At 42.0% G+C, this 18,977-nt stretch overlaps 2 protein-coding genes across 5 annotated transcripts in view; one reads left to right on the forward strand and one right to left on the reverse strand.

Annotated features, from left to right (window-relative positions):
- Positions 1 to 11,941, reverse strand: part of LOC131592022 (protein PHTF2) — a 61,493-nt gene extending 49,552 nt beyond the window's left edge. For all 3 annotated transcript variants that reach the window (XM_058863255.1, XM_058863252.1, XM_058863251.1), the window contains exon 1: positions 11,806 to 11,941. The gene's annotated coding sequence lies outside the window, so the exon portion shown is untranslated. The remainder of the gene's footprint in view (positions 1 to 11,805) is intronic.
- A 269-nt stretch (positions 11,942 to 12,210) lies between these two features.
- On the forward strand, positions 12,211 to 17,164 carry LOC131591519 (transmembrane protein 60). 2 transcript variants are annotated; one of them, XM_058862314.1, is made up of 3 exons: positions 12,211 to 12,426; positions 12,813 to 12,862; positions 15,652 to 17,164. In XM_058862314.1, exon 3 carries the CDS (start codon positions 15,694 to 15,696, stop codon positions 16,096 to 16,098), a length of 405 nt encoding a protein of 134 aa, XP_058718297.1. In that variant the 5' UTR covers positions 12,211 to 12,426; positions 12,813 to 12,862; positions 15,652 to 15,693; the 3' UTR covers positions 16,099 to 17,164. The 2 variants fall into 2 exon arrangements, with proteins under 2 accessions (XP_058718297.1, XP_058718296.1); XM_058862313.1 differs by lacking the exon at positions 12,813 to 12,862 and having other exon boundaries at positions 12,217 to 12,426.
- The last annotated feature ends 1,813 nt before the right edge of the window (positions 17,165 to 18,977 follow it).

An 18,977-nucleotide genomic window follows, 5' to 3' on the forward strand; every position in this document is an offset into this window, starting at 1 on the left:
CTATCAATTATTATGAATTCATTGCACAATAAATATAAAAATACTATCACATAAAAGGAAGGAACCTAAGAGAGACTCTGATATAACCTGGCAAACCACATACTTTTCTTTCTCACCCTTACAAAGCTTACAATAGAACTTGCGTTTTTATTGGAAAACCTCTTCAATTAAACACTACTTCAAAAATCCTTTCCTACACCGGACTCAAAAGTGACATAAAATCCTTCCCCCCACACACATGGCCTCCATACACTCCACCTACATCACACAGTCACAGTGACAGCAGCTCACTGCTACAGAGGTGCCAGTGCAAGAAGGGGCCACACAGAAACTGATCCCATTTGTACCCTTGCCTTCCCTGTCTTCATGACCTCATCCTGGAGGACCTTTAAATCCTTCTCATTTCTCTTAAATAACACCCCTCTCAAATACAATACACACTACTTCCTACCAGCCTAACTACAGGATGAGAAAAAGGTTGGAACAACTCATCAGCAGTAAAGAACTGCTGAACCTGGACAGAAACCTTTCCCTCAACAGCTACATTAACTTGATGTCTTTCTTCAAGGTCAATGACAATTTCAGGAAACCAAACATCAATTCATGAATCCAAGACTTTGAACTGTGTTGAATATGGCTAAAAGTGGATCAGCCATTTTAAAGGCAGTAACCTTTGTTTGCAGTAGCTTTTCAATTCACTCAAAAATCCTTTGCCTCAAGAAACAATTACCTGACAAAACTATAAACCAAATATAAAGAAGTAGCTTTATTTGATTTCTATCAACAAACCTGTTACTTAGATTATCCATGGTTTTCATATTTTTTAAGAAACTCTGCATTAAATCCTCCATAGAATCTATTTTGGTGTCATTTAAAGCTTATTTGCATACACATTTGCATAAACAAATGCAAAGATGATGCTTACAAAAGTAAATATGACAAAATCATGGGATGGATGTCTCAAAACAGGGTTTGGTGTGCTAAGTAAAAATACCTCTACTAGGAAACATCACATGTTTTCTTCAAGAGCTACACAAACATTTCTGAGACAGCACAGTAACGAAAGGTGAAAAGCTTTATTGAATTATTTCTGTCCAGTGTTTCTGCTTGCAGGAGCTGGCATTTATCTGTGGTTTGGTTTTTAGTTTGTCTTTAGGTTTTGGGGGATTTAATGAGGTGAGACACTATGAATTTAATAGACTCGGCCTCAAGCTTGCTTATCTAGGTGAGGGATGGAAGGAAACAACTCAAGGCACTTCAGCTGCAGCCCTGGCTATCTGCCCACAGCTCACTGAACACCTTAGACTGGAGACTAAGTATTTTAGCAATTTCAGAACTCTGCATACTCATTACAAGTTACTCTGTCATTCATGTTTCCAACTGACATCAATCCTGAGGTCAGCCTGTAAAAGCCCAGCTCTAAAGTACATTGGGATCAACTGGGTAAAAGTGAACGAGTGAAAACAGGTGACAGACACAAGCACGACAGAGCAGTGCCTGCTCTTCTGCCTGGTTCTCCCCTCATCCCTCTGGATCCAGCTGTCTGTTCCATGTTCTGTCCAATACCTGCATCTAGGATAGGGACCAGCTTTAGCACTCAGTTGTACAATGTCCTGGGCAGGGCAACTACAGCAAGATTAACTTCATCTTAACTAGAAGACTTAAGAGCAACACAAAAAAATACTCCCAGCTTCAGAGATTACACAAAGCATCCAAATATAAAAGCTTGATCACAACATCTCTGTAACATTCAACAGAGCTTTTGTTATATTTCCATTAAACTCACAGTTAATGCTAAGAATAACTAGCAGTATTTTTTCATCAAAACTTCCTTACTTTCTTAAAGCTTAACAGAGAGGACTACCTAGTTTTGGTGATCCCTGTTTAGAAGTAAGGTTTCTTAGCTACTTCCCAGTTCAGGGCATATCATATTACACAATACACCTTGCAATCAAATTACTGTTTCTCAAAAGCCACAGAAATTTATATTTAGATGTCTTTAGGTAGCTAAGAGCTCATGCAAGCCCCACAGTAGTGCAGTGCTTATTGACTAAAATAGGATTGAAATAAATTCAAAGTATATTTAGAAATTTTACTCATATCCACAGTGCTTCGGTGACCCTAGTCAAACATATGTATACACTTCTAAATGACAGTCTAAAGCAATCTGAACTGACAGAAGTTCAGAATAAAACTGTTCACTTCCATAGTGACAAAGAAAAAAAAACAGTTTTTTTTTAAGAATATACAAGTCTAAGCAGCGTCAACTAGAAAAAAGACATAATTAAAAATACAACACAAGCAAGGACTCATAGGCAAATAGTTGCTTTCCTTGCCAGTAAACACTGTGAATCACTAAGTATTTCAAGGAACCTGTTCCCTTTATAGCAATCCCAACCTGAATGGTCAGGATACCGTCCAGCTATTGAGTCAAGACTTGAGTGTCCTTCTCAACTCATTATGATCATAGACTGATGAAGCAATGAAGTTGCATGTTCACTATACATCATCAGAATTAAAACTGCAAAACTTAGGTTGCTTTTGTTTCAAATGTTTTTTAAAAAGTCATTTAGTACCTTTAGGAAATTAAAAGTAGTTTTTAAAAGGCTATCATATAAAACCATGAGAATACTACAACCTGGTTCAAACTGCTTTCCAAGACAGAACTGTTTTACCATTATGTTAGATCCTCCATACTGCAGTTTCACAATCACAAGCATAACATCACTAACATTCCCTAGCATGTAGAGTAAGAAAAGACAGTGAATCAGAACAGTAAAGACTATGGCCTAAACAACTAATTTTATGGCAACATTTGAATCACACAGACTCTTTTAAAGCATTACACTTGTTAATGCAGAGCTAGAAAATAACTTTAATGAAGGAAAAACCCCTCAGTTTCTAAGTTTAACATCAAAATGCAAGTTAACATTATCATCAAATTGCTGACATTATTTGATAATTTAAGTTTAAATGAGCCAAATAAACAGCTTAGTCATATTAGGCATCCACTGTTGACTGAAAAGCTGCTTCTGCCATGGCGTAACAAACCAAGGGAGGTATCCCTGTAATGCAGGTACAGCACTAAACTTACCAGGAGTCATCCTTCCTCCACTCAAACCCAGGGGAGTTCTGCCACTGCCATGAAGAAGAGGATGAAAGCCTTAAAGCAATGCTCCAAAAGAATCATTACTTTTCATGTGCATTACACATAAACCATTAAATCTACATCTCCTTTTTGAAAGGGAACATCAAATACTAAGCAATGCACTCACTGTTCTTTTTAAGTACTTTATCTATGCATCACTGTTCCCAAAACAGCATTTCAGAATTGCAAATTGTATACAAGCAAATGAGAAACTTGTCACTCCCAGGTTCACACCTTTCAGTGGAGGTTTTATCATGTTCCTTCCAGCTACCCTTAAGAAAACCTGCAGTCAAAACGGAAGGAAAAATGTCAAGTCAAATTAAGAAAACCCCAGACACTGCAACCAAAGCATGGAAAGTACTCTTCCTGCCATGCCTGCCGAGCCCCCCCAAGTTGTCTTGCAATCCAAGGTCATACAAGTTTGTAAATAAAAAGGAATTAACATACTTGCTTTCCTCATGGAAAACCAAAACCTCTGCTAAAACTGGATACCAGTATTCCTAGGATGCTGCTCATGAGAGTTAATTTTCAAACTCTGCCCTTCACTTCATCTCAAAAAAACCCCAAAAACCCCTGAAAACCCAAAATACAGTTACCCTCAAACAACCGGTTAGAGAAAACAAATCACATCCCTAGATGCCTATTTTGGGAGGTTTTTGTTTGTTTGAGAAGGCCAACAGCAGCAACAACAAAATACGAATCAGACCCTATGCTGGCTGCTGTTTATGCTGTTCATGTTCTTTATGAATAGAGATGTACCCAGAGTGTCATATGTGATGACAGACACATCTGGCAGAACGTCCATGCCTGCCTGTGCCTCCAGTACGATGTCAGATGCTGAAATGCTGATACTTTCTCAGGCCTCCGTATTTTGCCCATAAACCACTGTATCTGATGCTATTTCTGCTGCTGCATATTTCCTTATAAGCTCATGCCCTTTAGCACTCACCAGCCAAAGCAGGAAGATATCATAGACACAGCACAGAGCAGGTAGTGAGAACCAGCTTTCAAAATCTGCTTGGAAGTAGACTCAATTTAGCCATCCTTACTTCCACAGCAAATACATCAGTATCTGAAGCAAAGAAATGCCACACAAAATAACTCACCCAAGGAATACTTGTTTTGCCCCTGAATTACACAGATGCCTGAAATAGCAACAACATGTTGACTATCAGGATTTCTGAGATTTATTTCAGGTTCTGGTAAAAGAACATTGCGTGCAGTTGTTGCAACTGCTGCAGCCATTTCTGGAATCTCTGCCCTCAGCCTTAAGATCAGTGTAAGTTTCCTAATTTTGTTACATAACTGGTTCATGGCTCCATTTGAAGTAACGTGACACAATCTCATATATACTTTACTCACAAAAATAGGGGGGAAGCACTCCTGAGAAGTCCAAGATTCTACACCTCCTATAATTTACTTTTGAGCCTGATGCAGTATTAATTAGTACTTACTAATTCACAAAAAACTTCTAATCTTTAAACATATTCTGTTGTTCAATAATGTAGAAAAATCCAAGTCCTTAAAGGGAATTATACTCAAGTTAATTTTACTTCTTATCTACTATAAGAGATGTCTGTTTTAAAATTCTCACCAAATACAGTAATTGCTGTTAGCACACTGGATCTGAAAGCCATTTCTGAGAATGCTGTATCATTTAAAAAAAAAATAAATAAAAACCAGCACATGGTCAATCTCTAGTTCTTTCTATTCCTGTTTTTTGTACTGAATACTATCCTGTTATCCCATCAAACATTTGCAACCTTATACTGAGAAATCTCTAAAACACTGCATGTATACATCTGCTCTTACAACTATAACAACTTTATTAAGGAACAGAATTTCTATAAACACCAACTTTTTAATTTATATATATATAGCTGCCTTAACAAACACTTGAAAAAAAAAAACAATCTCCAAACAAACAAATATAGTCTCCACCTTGAAATAAAACACCATGCTCCTTTTTCTTCTCTCTTGAGATTCTTAACGCAATAATAAATCTTGCTCACTGGAAATACTGACTGTGTTTAGGAAGACATGTTTATCTGTCACCAGGCACTGCACAGAAGAGTTGTGGCTTCTTGATGACTACAGTCAGGAAGCTGAAAACCACTCCTAAATCACCAAGTTTGCATCATGTTCTACAAATAGTTATCCAGCAAGTTTTTGAAGTAGCTGAGGCATGAAGTGGCTGAGCTGTCAGAAAAAGCTGCTGTCTCTTGTAACAGCCGCTGCTCTGTAGGAACACAGTTGAAAATGCTGAGCTTCTATTCTTAAAAAAAAAAAATAGTCTCTGGAGTGATCCAAGCAAGGAATTGCAGAGTAACAAGCCTTACATGTGTATCTGGCAAGGTCCTCAAAACAATCATTAAAAATGGAACACCATTATACCTGAAGACTATCTGATAGGGTCTAATCAGCAGTTTCTACACAGGAAGATCATGTCTCAGTCTATCAGTATTTCTGGACATGTCAAACTAACTGATAAACAAGAGCAAGTGAACATACATGGACTTTCAAAGAACCTTTGGAAAGATGTCAAAGACTTCCAAATAGTCCATTGTCTATGAAAACATATATTGCCACAGATCAAAACCAGCCAAAGCACTGAACAAAATCTGGAATCAACATTCTTCCCTGCAACCAGTTAACTGGGTAACAGCAGCATCCAGTCTGCATAGGGCAGGCTATTGATCACCTGATATCAGTGCCCAGAAGCTCCTTGGATCACAGACCACTGGCCTGCAGCTCTTCCATTCAGTGCCAGTCCAAGGCAAAGTGCACACAAATCCCTGTCTCCTTCATGCAGAACCATCCTAATCCTGAAACCAAACAGACTAAATTTTCCTAGTCTGGTCTCTTTATGTTCCACTAGCTTTCACATACCTTAGCACACTGCAGTGACAGAGGCAGACATTCAGGGCCTCATCCAGCATACATGTGCCTGGTGACTACCTTGCTGAAGGATGAGAGCATCCAGAAATGGCAAATTCCAGGTAAGTACTCAACCATCAGACTTTTAGTAGAAAGATGAATACAGACACCATGTCATTACTCATCAGGCCCTGACAGGTAAAGATTGCTTACGAACAGAGATGCCCCACATTCCTGCTGGCTCCCAGAGCTCTAAAGAGGGAACTTCAAGCAGAAGCAACCTCTTCCTAAAGACATCCACACAAATGATGGCAAAGGTCACGATGGCCCTGTAAGGCTCCACAAGTGTTTGAACCACTCTAGACCAGTATCACCACAGTATACTGTCCCGAGTCGCCAGCTTCCAGCCCCACAGCCCATGGCACAGGAGACAACTCCCAGGGCCTGCCTGCCACTGCTGCGCCACAGCCGCTCGCGCGATTCACCCGCAGAGCTTCGCACTGTGCTACGGCACCAAGGCGCCTCTGACCGCAGCCAGCGTGAACACTCCAGATCTCTCCCCGTAAGCCTTCTCGAGCACCATTAACACAGTAATCTCCACTAATTAGGGCTATTTCCCCCCTCCTCCTCCTATTTGGACCAGTAGATTAGGGTTTTTATGAAGTACTGCCTAAATTAAGTTCTGGAATAGAGTGAACTGAACCCTGTCCTATTATTCCACATTTTAAGCTTCTGTAAAAAGGTCCAGCAGTGCTCACTATATTTATCTTTTATACTGCAAAGAAAAGAAAACCTGAAGTAGTAACATTTCTAGATGGCCAACTTACACTAGCAAAGCTTAAGAATATGTATGAATTTTAACAATGAAAAGGCAAAATATATTCAGTATCAACCATGTCAATGTTATCTGTAAGGGAAGGCAGGGGGAGTGAACTATGAGCACCACTCAAAGCCTTAAAAACTGATATCTCAAATCCAAAAAGGAACTTTGGCAGCTCAGAGACCTCTTCCATCCAATATAATACAGTCAGAAGAGCAGAGACCTGAATAAAAGGGGAATGACAAGGAAAACACTGCAGTACAGCTCTGTTGATCATGTGTGCAATATGACTTGAAATACACCTATTTTATTGGGAGAAGAATACTAAAATATTGGGGGAGGGGTTCTGAGAAGGGCTATGAATTACCAACCATGTGAAAGACTCTCCTATTTAAACAGGCAACCATGAACAGAAAAGTAAGGCATTATAATAAATTAAATGAGACTTCAAGAGAAAAACAGAAAATAGAGTCATGAAAACAACAGCTTCCCAATAACACAGGCTACTTCATTTATTAACTAAGTTGAGACGATAGCAAAGCCAAATTTTTAACAGAGAAATACTATATTACAACACATAAGTAGACTGTTAAACTCACTACCACAGGAAGTCACTGAAGCCAAGATTTTACTCCCATTCGAAAAGAAAGCAGCTATTTAAACACACAATAACAATAATAACAAGGGAAAAAAATAAACACACAGCTGAGGGAATCTCAAGCTTCATAGCTCAGGATGCAAGGAAGCATCCAAAGAGATCACTGGGCTGTATTTGGCCATCCAAACACTCCCCTGAACCCGACCCCACAGCAGCCAGAAGCCAATACCAAGGATAATATGAGCCACACACAGAACAAACTGTCCCTCAGACAGATCAACACCAAGAGTGTTTAGCTGCCAAGCCAGCATCTGCCAACCACCTAAACCCCAAAAGCATCTGGCGCTGGCCAACTTCCAAAATGCAGGGCTTGCACGATTTCACGTTTGATGTGATATTGCTTTAATTTCTTCTCCCACTCTGCAGTTGTATTTTGTTTTTTAAGAACAGAACCACAAAGTATTTGCAAATAGGAGTCCAATGCTTGGACTCATTCCAGAAAGCCATCTAGGCTCTTTGGAGAACATCTACTAACACCACCTCAAATGAGCAAAGAATTAAATACTGAACATTACAAGTATTCCCAGCAGAAACAAATTTGAAAAAAATCCCCTTCACATGCATAAATTAAGAAATAAGAGAATAGTTCTAGGAACCCCCTGCTATCCTCCCCTTCAACTAAAAAAAAAAAAAAAAACCCACAAAAAACCCCACCACAAACACAAGCTGTATTTTCAAATTTCCTGACAATACAATGGCTATCTCTCTATATGTATTTGTGTTTCCTCTAACTTTGAAGCTGCTCTGAGATGTGCTTGGACCAGACTTCCAATGACCCTTTCCTAAATTATTCTATGATTACATGTAGAGCATACCCAAACATTACACAGCAATACATTATAGCTCAAATTAGTATTAACTCTATTTTCCCTTATGACAATTTATTAAGCTCTTTGGGTTCTCCTTAAAAATTTGAATATAATTTCTTCAAATAATTAACCATTTCCTCTGCACCCATCAAGAAGGCCCTTTATGAATAACAGCACAGTAAACTCAAGGGAGAAAACATGACATTTAAAGCTTTCTAAGTCTGCTACTTTTCACACTACCGCATATTTCTGAGTAAGTGGTGGTCAACTGTCCTCACACAGTAAGATAGAGCAGTATCTCTGCCAGGTACCCAAGAGTTTTGTTTTGTTTCCTTTATAAAACAAAAAAACATTAGAGAAAAAACAGGCCTACCTTGCTCTGTGGGCAGAAGCAATTAAGTCTGCCTGCTTTTACCATTGTCCCACAGCTCCCTATTGTCCTGTTCCACCCCACCCATAATATTTTTCCTACCCCCCCACCCATAACAACCATCCCAAGTGTTTGGCTGGGCCAGTAGAAGTAGGCTACTGCTGATGGCTCAGAGCTTAGCACATAGACTGCCCAAGAGTTGCTCACCTCTTGGAGAAGGGAGGGACTCAATTATGACTGCCTTTTTTGGGTAGGAATATTAATTTGGGTTACTACCTGTCAAAAGTTCTATAAAAATTTGTCACAGTGTAGGTAGTTAATGTCTTTCAGTTGCCATTAACTTCAGTGTCATCATCTGAGTAAGAAGTGACTTAAATAGGAGAAGACAGACAAAGAAAGCAATTGTACAAGCTTTGTGCCTTTAGTAAGTCTCGCTAAAAATGCACATAAACTGTCTGATGATGAATCCATAAACATAAACTGTTTATTATGGAAAGAACTTCCTCACAGACAAAAGAAAACCCAAACCCCAATCTTTGACTGTTACCATTCTCACTCACAGGGGTCCTGAGAAAAAAAAAATAAAAATCTTCAATAATATTTCTGCTAGAAATAAGTAAAGATAGATATATAGAAAAAGCCAAGGAAGACAGTATATGTAACTTTGGAGAATTAGGAAAGAAATAAAGTCCACTGCTTTCCAGTGACCCCTGCCAGCTGTGACAGGAACAGCATTGTTCAAATCCAAGAGCGCTCCACCCCTCACTGCCTCGTCAACTGCCTCAAACCAGGTTGACTGGAATTCTTTAACACACCTATGTCCCCCCTCCAATACCCACCACCACTGTTTCCTATTTCAAAACCTACAGGACTTTGATTTCTCCCCGAATCCACACCAATGTCTGGCAGCTATGGATACACCTGGGATTAACTTTTTGAGACAAGCTGAGCTAACTCTGCTTTGGGAGAAATCCAGTAGTACCAGAATACTTGAAATTCTCCATGGTGTTCCCAACAATTACTGACAACTTATCCGTATGTCACATTCCACACAACACAAGAGGAAAAAGTTATAGTACAAACACTGAATTAAACCAACTAGGTTTCCGAATTCTTTTTATGGTGACTCAGGCTTATGTTTTATCCTTCGTAATATTTATATCCAGAATAAAAACATACATTGGCAGTAAAACATAGCAACAGAACGTTTAACTGCACAAACATTCCACTTCAAACAGGGATTGAGATCTTAAATACACAAGTTCCAAGCACTGCTCTCAACCTTCACCTTCAGAAATGAAAGTTGCTTGCAAATACTGTACAATGGAGTCCATCAAGGTGATGTGCATACATACATTCGTAAACACCTTACTGGAACAGAAATAAGACTTCTGAGAAAAGGATTATCCTTTCCAGGGAGTCACAAGCAAAGAGGCAAATCAAAGTAGATCACCAAAACTCAGAGCTACAAAAATAGCCAAATGCATACAGCTATTTATAACTCAGAAATTTATTCACAGAACACTTTTAGCCTCTTAACCTCAGGGAAACAGAAAGTCTGATGCCAAGCACTAATGTATGTAACAGAAGTACACCCTTCTGCTGCTTACTGACCATTCCAAGTGCAGCTGAAGATATTAGGATTCACTTACTAGGATTAACAGGTTATTTCAAGTGAAGCACTTCTCCCTGATAAAACAGATACCACCATCTGTTTAACATCGTCAACAGGAAGATATAAGCTGACAAATTACTGATGACACACTGTACGCAGTCTCATTCCTATTAGAGAACTCATGTGTCCAAACTGTAAGACAAACTGTATTTTCTATGGGAAAGTTTTATCACAAAGAATTTCAGAACATTAATTAAAGTACTTTCAACAAGTCAGGTTTTCCAATTAATTACTTTTTCCAGCTAATTATATGAGAGATGGATAAGACACTGGCAAATTTGGAAGGAAATGCAAGACCTGGCAGCACTACTTTTCAAGTGATCAATAACATATAAAAGCAGTAATCTTGGCACAGAGCTTGACACTATGGACTCAAAGTTTCAGTGAATCTGATACACCTGAGTAACACCCACTCAGAGGCTATGTATGAGAAACAGAAGTAACACCTGGACAGTTCTAGTACTGGAAGATAAATTTTCCCCAGCTCCTTTGCTTCCCACCGAAAAGACAACAAATAAAACACCAAGTAAATGAATGTGACAGCATAAATTTTGAGTGAAGTTCCCTAACATTTTGATTCCCAAACGGAAAACCAAGCATAAGCTGTGGTCAGGTTGCCACTGTTTTAGGGTGGAAAGGAGGAAAAAAAAAAACCAAAACAAAACAAGGGTAAAGAAAAACAAAACATGAACGCACGTAAAACACAAGAATACAAGAAACGAGGTCCGAGACGAACATGAAGATGCTGAAATGCAGGACCTTAAAAGGGAAGCAGAAAACACCTTGTATCACCTGACACAGGCACTGAGGCAGCTCACGGTACGTTCGAGCAGCTCAGCGGGGAGAAGGCGCCTCACAGCAGAGCCGGAGCGGGCAGGCACAGCCTCAAGCACGGGAAGGGCCGCGGACCGTACCTGCACCTCTGCCGCCCGCACCGACGCCGGCGGCGGCGGACACGGCAGCCCGGGCACCGACGGCTCCGAGACGGCGCGGCCGGACCCGATGAGAGCAGGGGACGCTCGGAGCTGCGCTCGGACCCCCCGCCCCGGCGGCGCCGGCACCGCGCCGGCTCCCGCGGGAGGGAACCGCGGCGCCGCGGAGGCCGCGGCCGCCCGCCCTTGCCCCGGCCGGGATTCCCCCGGGAGGGGGTGGGGGGCGGCAGCCGCCTCGCTCCCGACGCCCAGCCAGGGAAGCCGCGACAGCACCGCCGGTGATGCGCGCCCCGAGCCTCCGCCGCGCTGTCGCCCAGCATCGAGAGGGCACCGCCGCCTCGCTCGGCCGCCCCCCTCGCGCTCCGGTCGGCCCCTTCCCCAGCCGCGCGGGGAACTCGCCGCCCCGGTTCTCCCCCCACCGCTGTCCCGGCGGGGCGGGGACGATCCCGAGTGCCGGGGCCCCCCCCGATACCGGACCCCCCCCGGGTGCCGGAGCTTCCCCCGCCGCCATCTCACCGTTCGCCGGTGCCGCGGGGCAGCGCGCGCCGCACGCAACGGCGGCGGGAAGGCGCGCGCGAGGCAACAGCTGGCGGGGGGAGCGGCGCGCGCGTCCAGGCGCCAGCGGCGGCAGCAACAGCGCGCCACCCGCGCGCGCCGCCGGGCCGGGGGCGGGGCCGGCGCGGGCCGGCAGCCAACGGCGGCCCCTCCCGCCCCCTGGGAGGCGGGGCCGAGTCGTGACTGGCGGCGGCACAGCCCAACGAGGGCGCGAGAGAGGAGGCGTTGCGCTTGAACGACAAGAAGCGGGACAGAGGCGGGGTCTCTATGACGGACAGCCCCTTTCACCAATTAGCGGCGGGGGCGGGGCTCAGGGTGATCCACCGCCCACTGGGAGTGGCGGCGGGAGCTCGAGGGGCGTCACCGACGGCTGATGGGAGGAAGGCGGGGTTAAGTTGAGCGACGTCAGCCTTACCCAATGACAATGGAGAGCGGCAGGACGCGCGTTCCCGTTGGCCAATAGCAGTCTCGGGGCGGGTGAGGGAGGCGGGCGGTTCCCTGAGGCGGAGCCGGAGGGGTGGGCCGGGCGCCCCCTCAGCTGAGCGCGGGCCCCGCGGACCGGGGGATGCGCCGGGATCTGCGGTAGGTGATGGACAACAAGGGGGGCTTCCGCCTCGGGGACCGCCGGCACGGCCGGGGAAGCGGGGCCTGGCGGGACAAGGCCGTGAGGCCGAGGGAGGGGCCGAGTTTTTGAATACAAAGCTGTGTTTAAATGGGGTTTTAAATCGGGCCTACCGCAGTATTTCTTTCGAAGTGTTAAATTACCCATACGATAGGAATAGGCTCTAAAACGGTATTTAATCGAACTGGGGTTCTGTTAAATATGGTTTCACCATAATACGAATTTCAGGACTTTTTTAGGCGATGTTAAAGGTTTAAATCTAAATGTATAGGTTCATGTTATCATTGCAACTGAGCTGAGTGTCATATGTAAGTTGCCCTCCTCTCTATTTTTTTCTTCTAAACAGGACAGAATTAGCTATCATAATATCCTCGTTATGCAGATCATTCCACCAAGGTCAGTGATACTCCTTGGATAGCTTCTCCTCACTGAAAATTTTCACTCCCTAATTATGTAGGTCCCATAATAGGAGTCAAGAGCTTTTTTTATTTTCACACATCCATCAGTGTTCTCACTGAAGAGCCAGTTCAGACCTGTAGTACAGCTGCATCCTTTTCAATGTTGTTGGGATAAGTGGGCTCTAGCAAAGAACCTGCCCATCATCTTTCTTTCATCATGAGATAATCAAATGCTCCATGTAATCAAACCTTTCACTGTTATGTTACTCACTGTTAGCTCTCAGCCTTCAAAATCTGGTAGCTTTCTTGGACTTTAAGATCTCAAAAGTACACTTGGATTTTCTTGAGTTTTCATCTAAAAATGCCTCTGAAAGGACTGGAGCCTTGCAGTCCTTCCCAATCTGGCAGTAATGTCTGTTAGGTCAGAGAAAAGCAGTGTAACTTCTTCCCATGCTGAATTTTCTGCCTGTTTTTTCCAGTTGTTGCAAAGTGATTCTTAGTAAATGGAAAGTATTTTCAAGTGAGCAACCTTCAAATTGAGTAGCCTCATGTAATACATCTTCAGTAGCCTTGTGTTTCCTCCAGAGACAAGTGATAGCACCTTTGAGTATCTGATAACCTGATACTTCTAAGAGTGTTGAGTTTCATTTTTCCTTTCAGACCCAAGTTTCCAGTCTGTTTCTGTTTGGTTTCTGTTTTCTCCAGTTTGTTAATAAGAGAGTATCTTTCTTGTAGTGTTTGTAGCATTGATTTCTAGAACTGGTTTTGAAAAACATTCTTGTGAAAAGAATGTTGAAACTTCAGATCATGACTCTTCATTTTAGCCACAGACTTGCACTTGAGAATATTGGAAGTGTTTTCAAAATACTGTGTAAATGCTTTAGGCCAGACATAATTCTATAATTCCCTGCCAGCTGGTTTAGGTTTGTTTCTGTAACAAGAGCAAAACAATGATATCTAAACTTTCTCTGTTTTGTTTTTTTTTTTTTTTTTTTTTTTGTCCCCATAACTCCTGAGTGCTGCTTCTGAGCTTAATCTCTTCCCTAAGGAAGGGAAAGGTGGGGGGTCTTGGTTCCACCTTGTCAGGAACTGGCTTTCACCAATCCTTTGGTGATCTGAGCAGAACTGAGATTGTGAAAAGCAAAACTACAAAATCCTACCTTAAAATTTTTTTTTTTTTTTTTTTCCTAGTTCAGCTTAAGGAACTGGCCTGCTTTGGATACAAGTGTGTCAACCCCCAAAACAAAGAGGGAATGCACTGACTGCAACTCCAATTTAGATTATTTTAAGCAAAACTGGATCTTCTTACAAGAAATCTTACTGCTATCCACTAAATCAAATCCATTCAAACATCAAACCCAGATTGTACAAAATAGCAGATCTGTTGAACTGTATATCAGAAGATGCAGATAGAAACTGTAGGATGATTTCAGTGATGTACAGAATTGTTATCTCCTCACTGTAAGGTCATCTCATAACCAGTTGAGACAGCAGCTTTTACTTCTTTCCAGTAGCCAATCTTACCTGAGTACAGAATTTGTTCAACTTCCAAATCTGGAAAAAAATATCCCAGTTAAAAAGAAAAACGTAGCAGTAGATTTCTTCTTGTTGGGTGAGTTCAGCAGCCATAATCAGGTGATGTTGTGTGCATTGGTAATAACACAGAGGAGGCAGCAGCAGCTGCTGGGCACAGGTGCTGGGGACACAGAGGGGAAGCAGCTCCTGTCCTTCCCTCAGCAGCTGGTGCTGGGGCTTCAGTGCTTCAGAACACAACATCACACTTTCAATAATTCAAATATTATTGCAGTCTGGAGCAAATCAAAGCTCATTTTCTTATTTCAGTTGGGAGACTATTAGTGTCATAAAGAGAATTATTAAAAATTTTAACTTAATTTTTTTACATAATTAAAATACCTATTTCAGCACCATTTCACTGGCAAATATTCATTTTTGTAGCATGAAATAGAGGAAGATCACAGTCCTTCACACTTCAGTTTTTTACACTTGTAGAGAAAGGCTTTTGGCAGATGCAGTGATAAAAGCTTTCTAGTTAGGAATATAAAAACTTAACTTTCATTACTGTAGTGGCAGATGCATTTGTCTTGTTTTTCTTTTGTCATGACTACAGAGAAATTTAAATATCCTATGCAGCCAATAAACCTGTCAGCCAATGTCTGAATACTTGAGATACCTGCCAAAAAGCAAGCATTATCTGTAGCTTTTAGTAATTTCAAGATTGCTGGCTGACAGAAAGTTGGGCAGTGCTCACTGGCTCAGTTTGAACCCAGGTCACTTGAGCTGCAGCTCTACAAACTGCAGGTTCCCTCCGGGGGTTTTTGTGCTCCTTTGTGCTGAAACACATTTTACTTGTTACAGTATTATTTTGTTATTATTTTATTACAGAGAGATTTTGTTACAGAGACAGAATTGTTACATTTTGTTTTCAAGTGTTAGCTATGAGTGCTGGTGGAAAATGGATCTAAACATATCCTTAGCATTCAAAAATCCCTAAATGAGTCTGACAGCTTATTTAGGATTAAAGTACAGTTTGTTTCACAGAACAAATTTAGATTAAGGCAGTTACACAGCTGACTTAAGGCACTCCAAGGGAATGGTGGACTGGAACAAACACTGTTCAGCTGAGCGTGGTAGTTATGAAAGTGCTAGGAAGCAGTATGTGGGTGAGTGGGAAAGCGGGAGCAAGGAATTGGTCTCCTTTATGGAATATGCCTAATGGTGGTGTAGTGCCATCTTCTGATGCCTTCCCTCCCCCTTTTGTTTTGTTAGGTTGTTGCTGACAGTGAAGGACTTCCTCTCAAAGCTGTTTAAATGAGAATGTCCCTGGCGCAAAGAGTGCTGCTGACATGGCTTTTTACATTACTCTTCCTGATCATGCTGGTGCTGAAGTTGGATGAGAAAGCACCGTGGAACTGGTTCCTCATTTTTATTCCAGTGTGGATATTTGATACAATTCTTCTAGTTATGTTAATTGTAAAAATGGCTGGACGGTGCAAGTCTGGCTTTGACCCTCGCAATGGCTCCCAGAACATGAAGAAGAAAGTCTGGTACCTCATTGCAATGCTGCTGAAATTGGCCTTCTGCCTCGCCCTGTGCGCGAAGCTGCAGCGATTCACCACCATGAAACTGGCCTATGTGTTCATCCCGCTCTGGGCCCTGCTGATTGGGGGCATGGTTGAACTTGGATATAATATCTTCTATGTACGGAGAGACTAAGCTCTGCCAGGCGGTTTCCAGTGCCAAGACTGGCACCAAATTACTAGATTACCACCATTTTGCCACAAATTTATCTTCAAACTAGAAAGCCAAATGAGTCAAACTGGAGACTTAAACTAAAGCAGGCTGAAGACTGAAAGTAGACTTGTTTCATTTTTTTATTTTAAAACTCACATATGCTCTTGTAAATAAAAGTATTTGTTCAACATAAGCTGTTCTGATATGATTACTGTTACTTGTTACATGGAATAAGATAACAGGTTCTTCACATGCAGGTAGAAGACCTCGTCAAAGAAACCACAACTGTTCTACCCAGAGTATTCAGCACATTGAGTAATCCTAGGAAAGAGGATGAGCTAAATTTGATTTAAAAATCAGTAACAATTGACAGCAGCCAAATAAGAGCAAGAAAAGGAATAAAGTAATGCACCTTTTTTTTCTTTTTTGACAGTGAGATTCCATTGCCAGTCTAAAAATAAGCACTGTTTTCTAAACTGCTGAAACAGCCCCTAACCAGTATGCTAACCTTAGGGAACTCAGTTGGTAGCTGAGCTGTGCCAGCAGTCCTGAGATCCAGAGAAGAGGGAGACAATGGTGATTCCTTTCCAAGTGAGAACTCACCAGTGTTGCAAGAGACTGATAATACAGGGTGAATTCAGTACTGCATTTGTACCTGCCCAAAGTGGTACTTGAACTCTTGTTCAAGTTTTTAATACCCGAGGATGTGAAATTTTGTGGGGGTGAAGCCTTGGCTTCGTGGAACACTGGCAAACTCAGATATAAGGAAATTACCTTTTTCAGGTAACAAGTGAATAGGACTTCAGGAAAGAACTGGAACTACAATTGTATTTTGTGGACTAAAGTGCTCTTTCAGGAGATACAGTAACACCAAATTCAAATGTAGCAGTTATCTGGGACATTATTAACATGCATACTGAAAATGCTGATCCATTTACAGTTCCTAGAGACAAAAGAATGTAAAGTGAATAAAAAAACAGTCTAGGGTAACAGGAGATTACCTAGACCAAAGTGTCTCACTAATAAAATTTTAATTATGTACATTCAACTGTACTTGTCTGTGGAAAAAAGTCTTCCTGAAGTGTTTGGATTTACTCTCACTGTTTTACCACACAGGCATGGGTAAAAATGCAGAGGAACCATACTGTGGGAGACTGATGAAAGAACTTTATCTAAAAAACCAACATGTTCCATTCTAATGAATCTCCAAATGATCTTTAAAATGAATTTAAGTCATATTTATTTCAAAGTGGTTGACTGTCCTGCCTTGCTAAAGGAGAAGCCAGGAAAAAACAAAGACAAAAGAATTCTAAACTGTAGCTGCTGTTAAAAAAATGTAAAATATTTATAAACCCTTTAGTATAGCAACATACCAACTTTTCTGAGCAAACCCATGTACCCAGCCCCAAGATATGCGCATCAGGTAATTTATGGGGAGTGCCTGGCAGGAATTTGTTCTAGGAGAACTTGTTCTAGGAGGTGTACCTATGCATTGTGTAGTTCTGAAAAATACTTAATGGACGGACCCTGCTCTGTGTCTGAGACTTTTTGTTCCGTCATATGAGGGTCCTGTGGAGAACTGACGTCTTTCAGTCTTGAGTGTCTTTTCAAGTAAAATTGGCACTTGTGATTAGGATGAGCTGTGGGGAGGGGACGAGTACATTAATCTGAGAACGTGCTCTTAGACCTGCTGGCTACAGGAGCTGTGAGAGCGAGCACACCCACGCAGGTGCCACGGGTGGCTGTGTGTGGGGAGGAGAGGACAGGCTTCATCTGCACGTCCCACTTGGTTCTGTTCTGCTAACGGGAACCCGGGCCACTGCGCCCCTGTGTGGAATGCACTGCCACTCCATGGCAGCCAATCCAGACCTTGTGAATTTGCTATGGCTACTTCCAAAACATAAGAAGAGTCTCTGAAGCCCTACCTCCAATTCAGCTACACTTTGACAACCCACTTAACAAGCAGTGATACAAGTGTGTAACAAGCATTCCAGCACCTCAGACAAGATGATTTTATGTGCAGACACACACACACTTACCTGTGGCAGGTATGGGTCCAAGCATAAAATAATACCCATAATCCTTCCCCATCCAATAAGAAAAAAAATTCACAACCCCCTTGTTCAAAGGATGCCAGAACAACCCCATGCTGCTCAGGAGAGCAGAGCAGCTTTTCTCAGCCGAGCTGATGATAGTAATTGATTGTTATGACATGAAACAAAAGACGGAAGAATAAGAACTGGCTTCATTGAAACTTGGTGTATTATTAGCAAGATAGGCCATGAATGGTGACTCTGCCCCCTTAATAAACCCCTTCTCTTCCACAGATGTAACAATTATCTGAAAGTTTGGCATCTCTAATTAACTAGAATCACACACAGTCCTTACAAATCTCCTTTTAATTGTTGCCTCTAATTCAAGTAGAAAAAGATCAGCAATTTCAGTTTTGGTTGTGAGTTTGGCTTTCTTTTTTCTTTTTTAAAGGTTTACAAATCTTGAAATAAATTATTTGGAAAGCTGAAGCAGATGCTTCTTGCTGGTGTTATACTGAAGTCAGAAACAGCCAGACCGAAGTGCTCAACTTTCCAAGTTCCTTGTCCTTACAGGGAAACTTGGACAAGAGCGTATCCCTTTTGAGAATTTTGTATCATATTTAAGTGACCTGAACAGATCTGAGATCTTTGTGCACACTGTGCTCCTTCTTTGCCTTATCAGAACTTCACTCAGAAGGATTTATGATACAAAGTACAGTACATCCCACTGTGACGTTTCCAGAAAGTGCTGCAGGAATTAATTACATCTGTTCATAATTACGCTGTTCTCAAAGGTGCTGATCACAGCTTGGAAATGGAAGCAATGCT

The sequence above is a fragment of the Poecile atricapillus genome, chromosome W (assembly GCF_030490865.1).
Source record: "Poecile atricapillus isolate bPoeAtr1 chromosome W, bPoeAtr1.hap1, whole genome shotgun sequence".
Lineage (NCBI taxonomy): Eukaryota > Metazoa > Chordata > Aves > Passeriformes > Paridae > Poecile > Poecile atricapillus.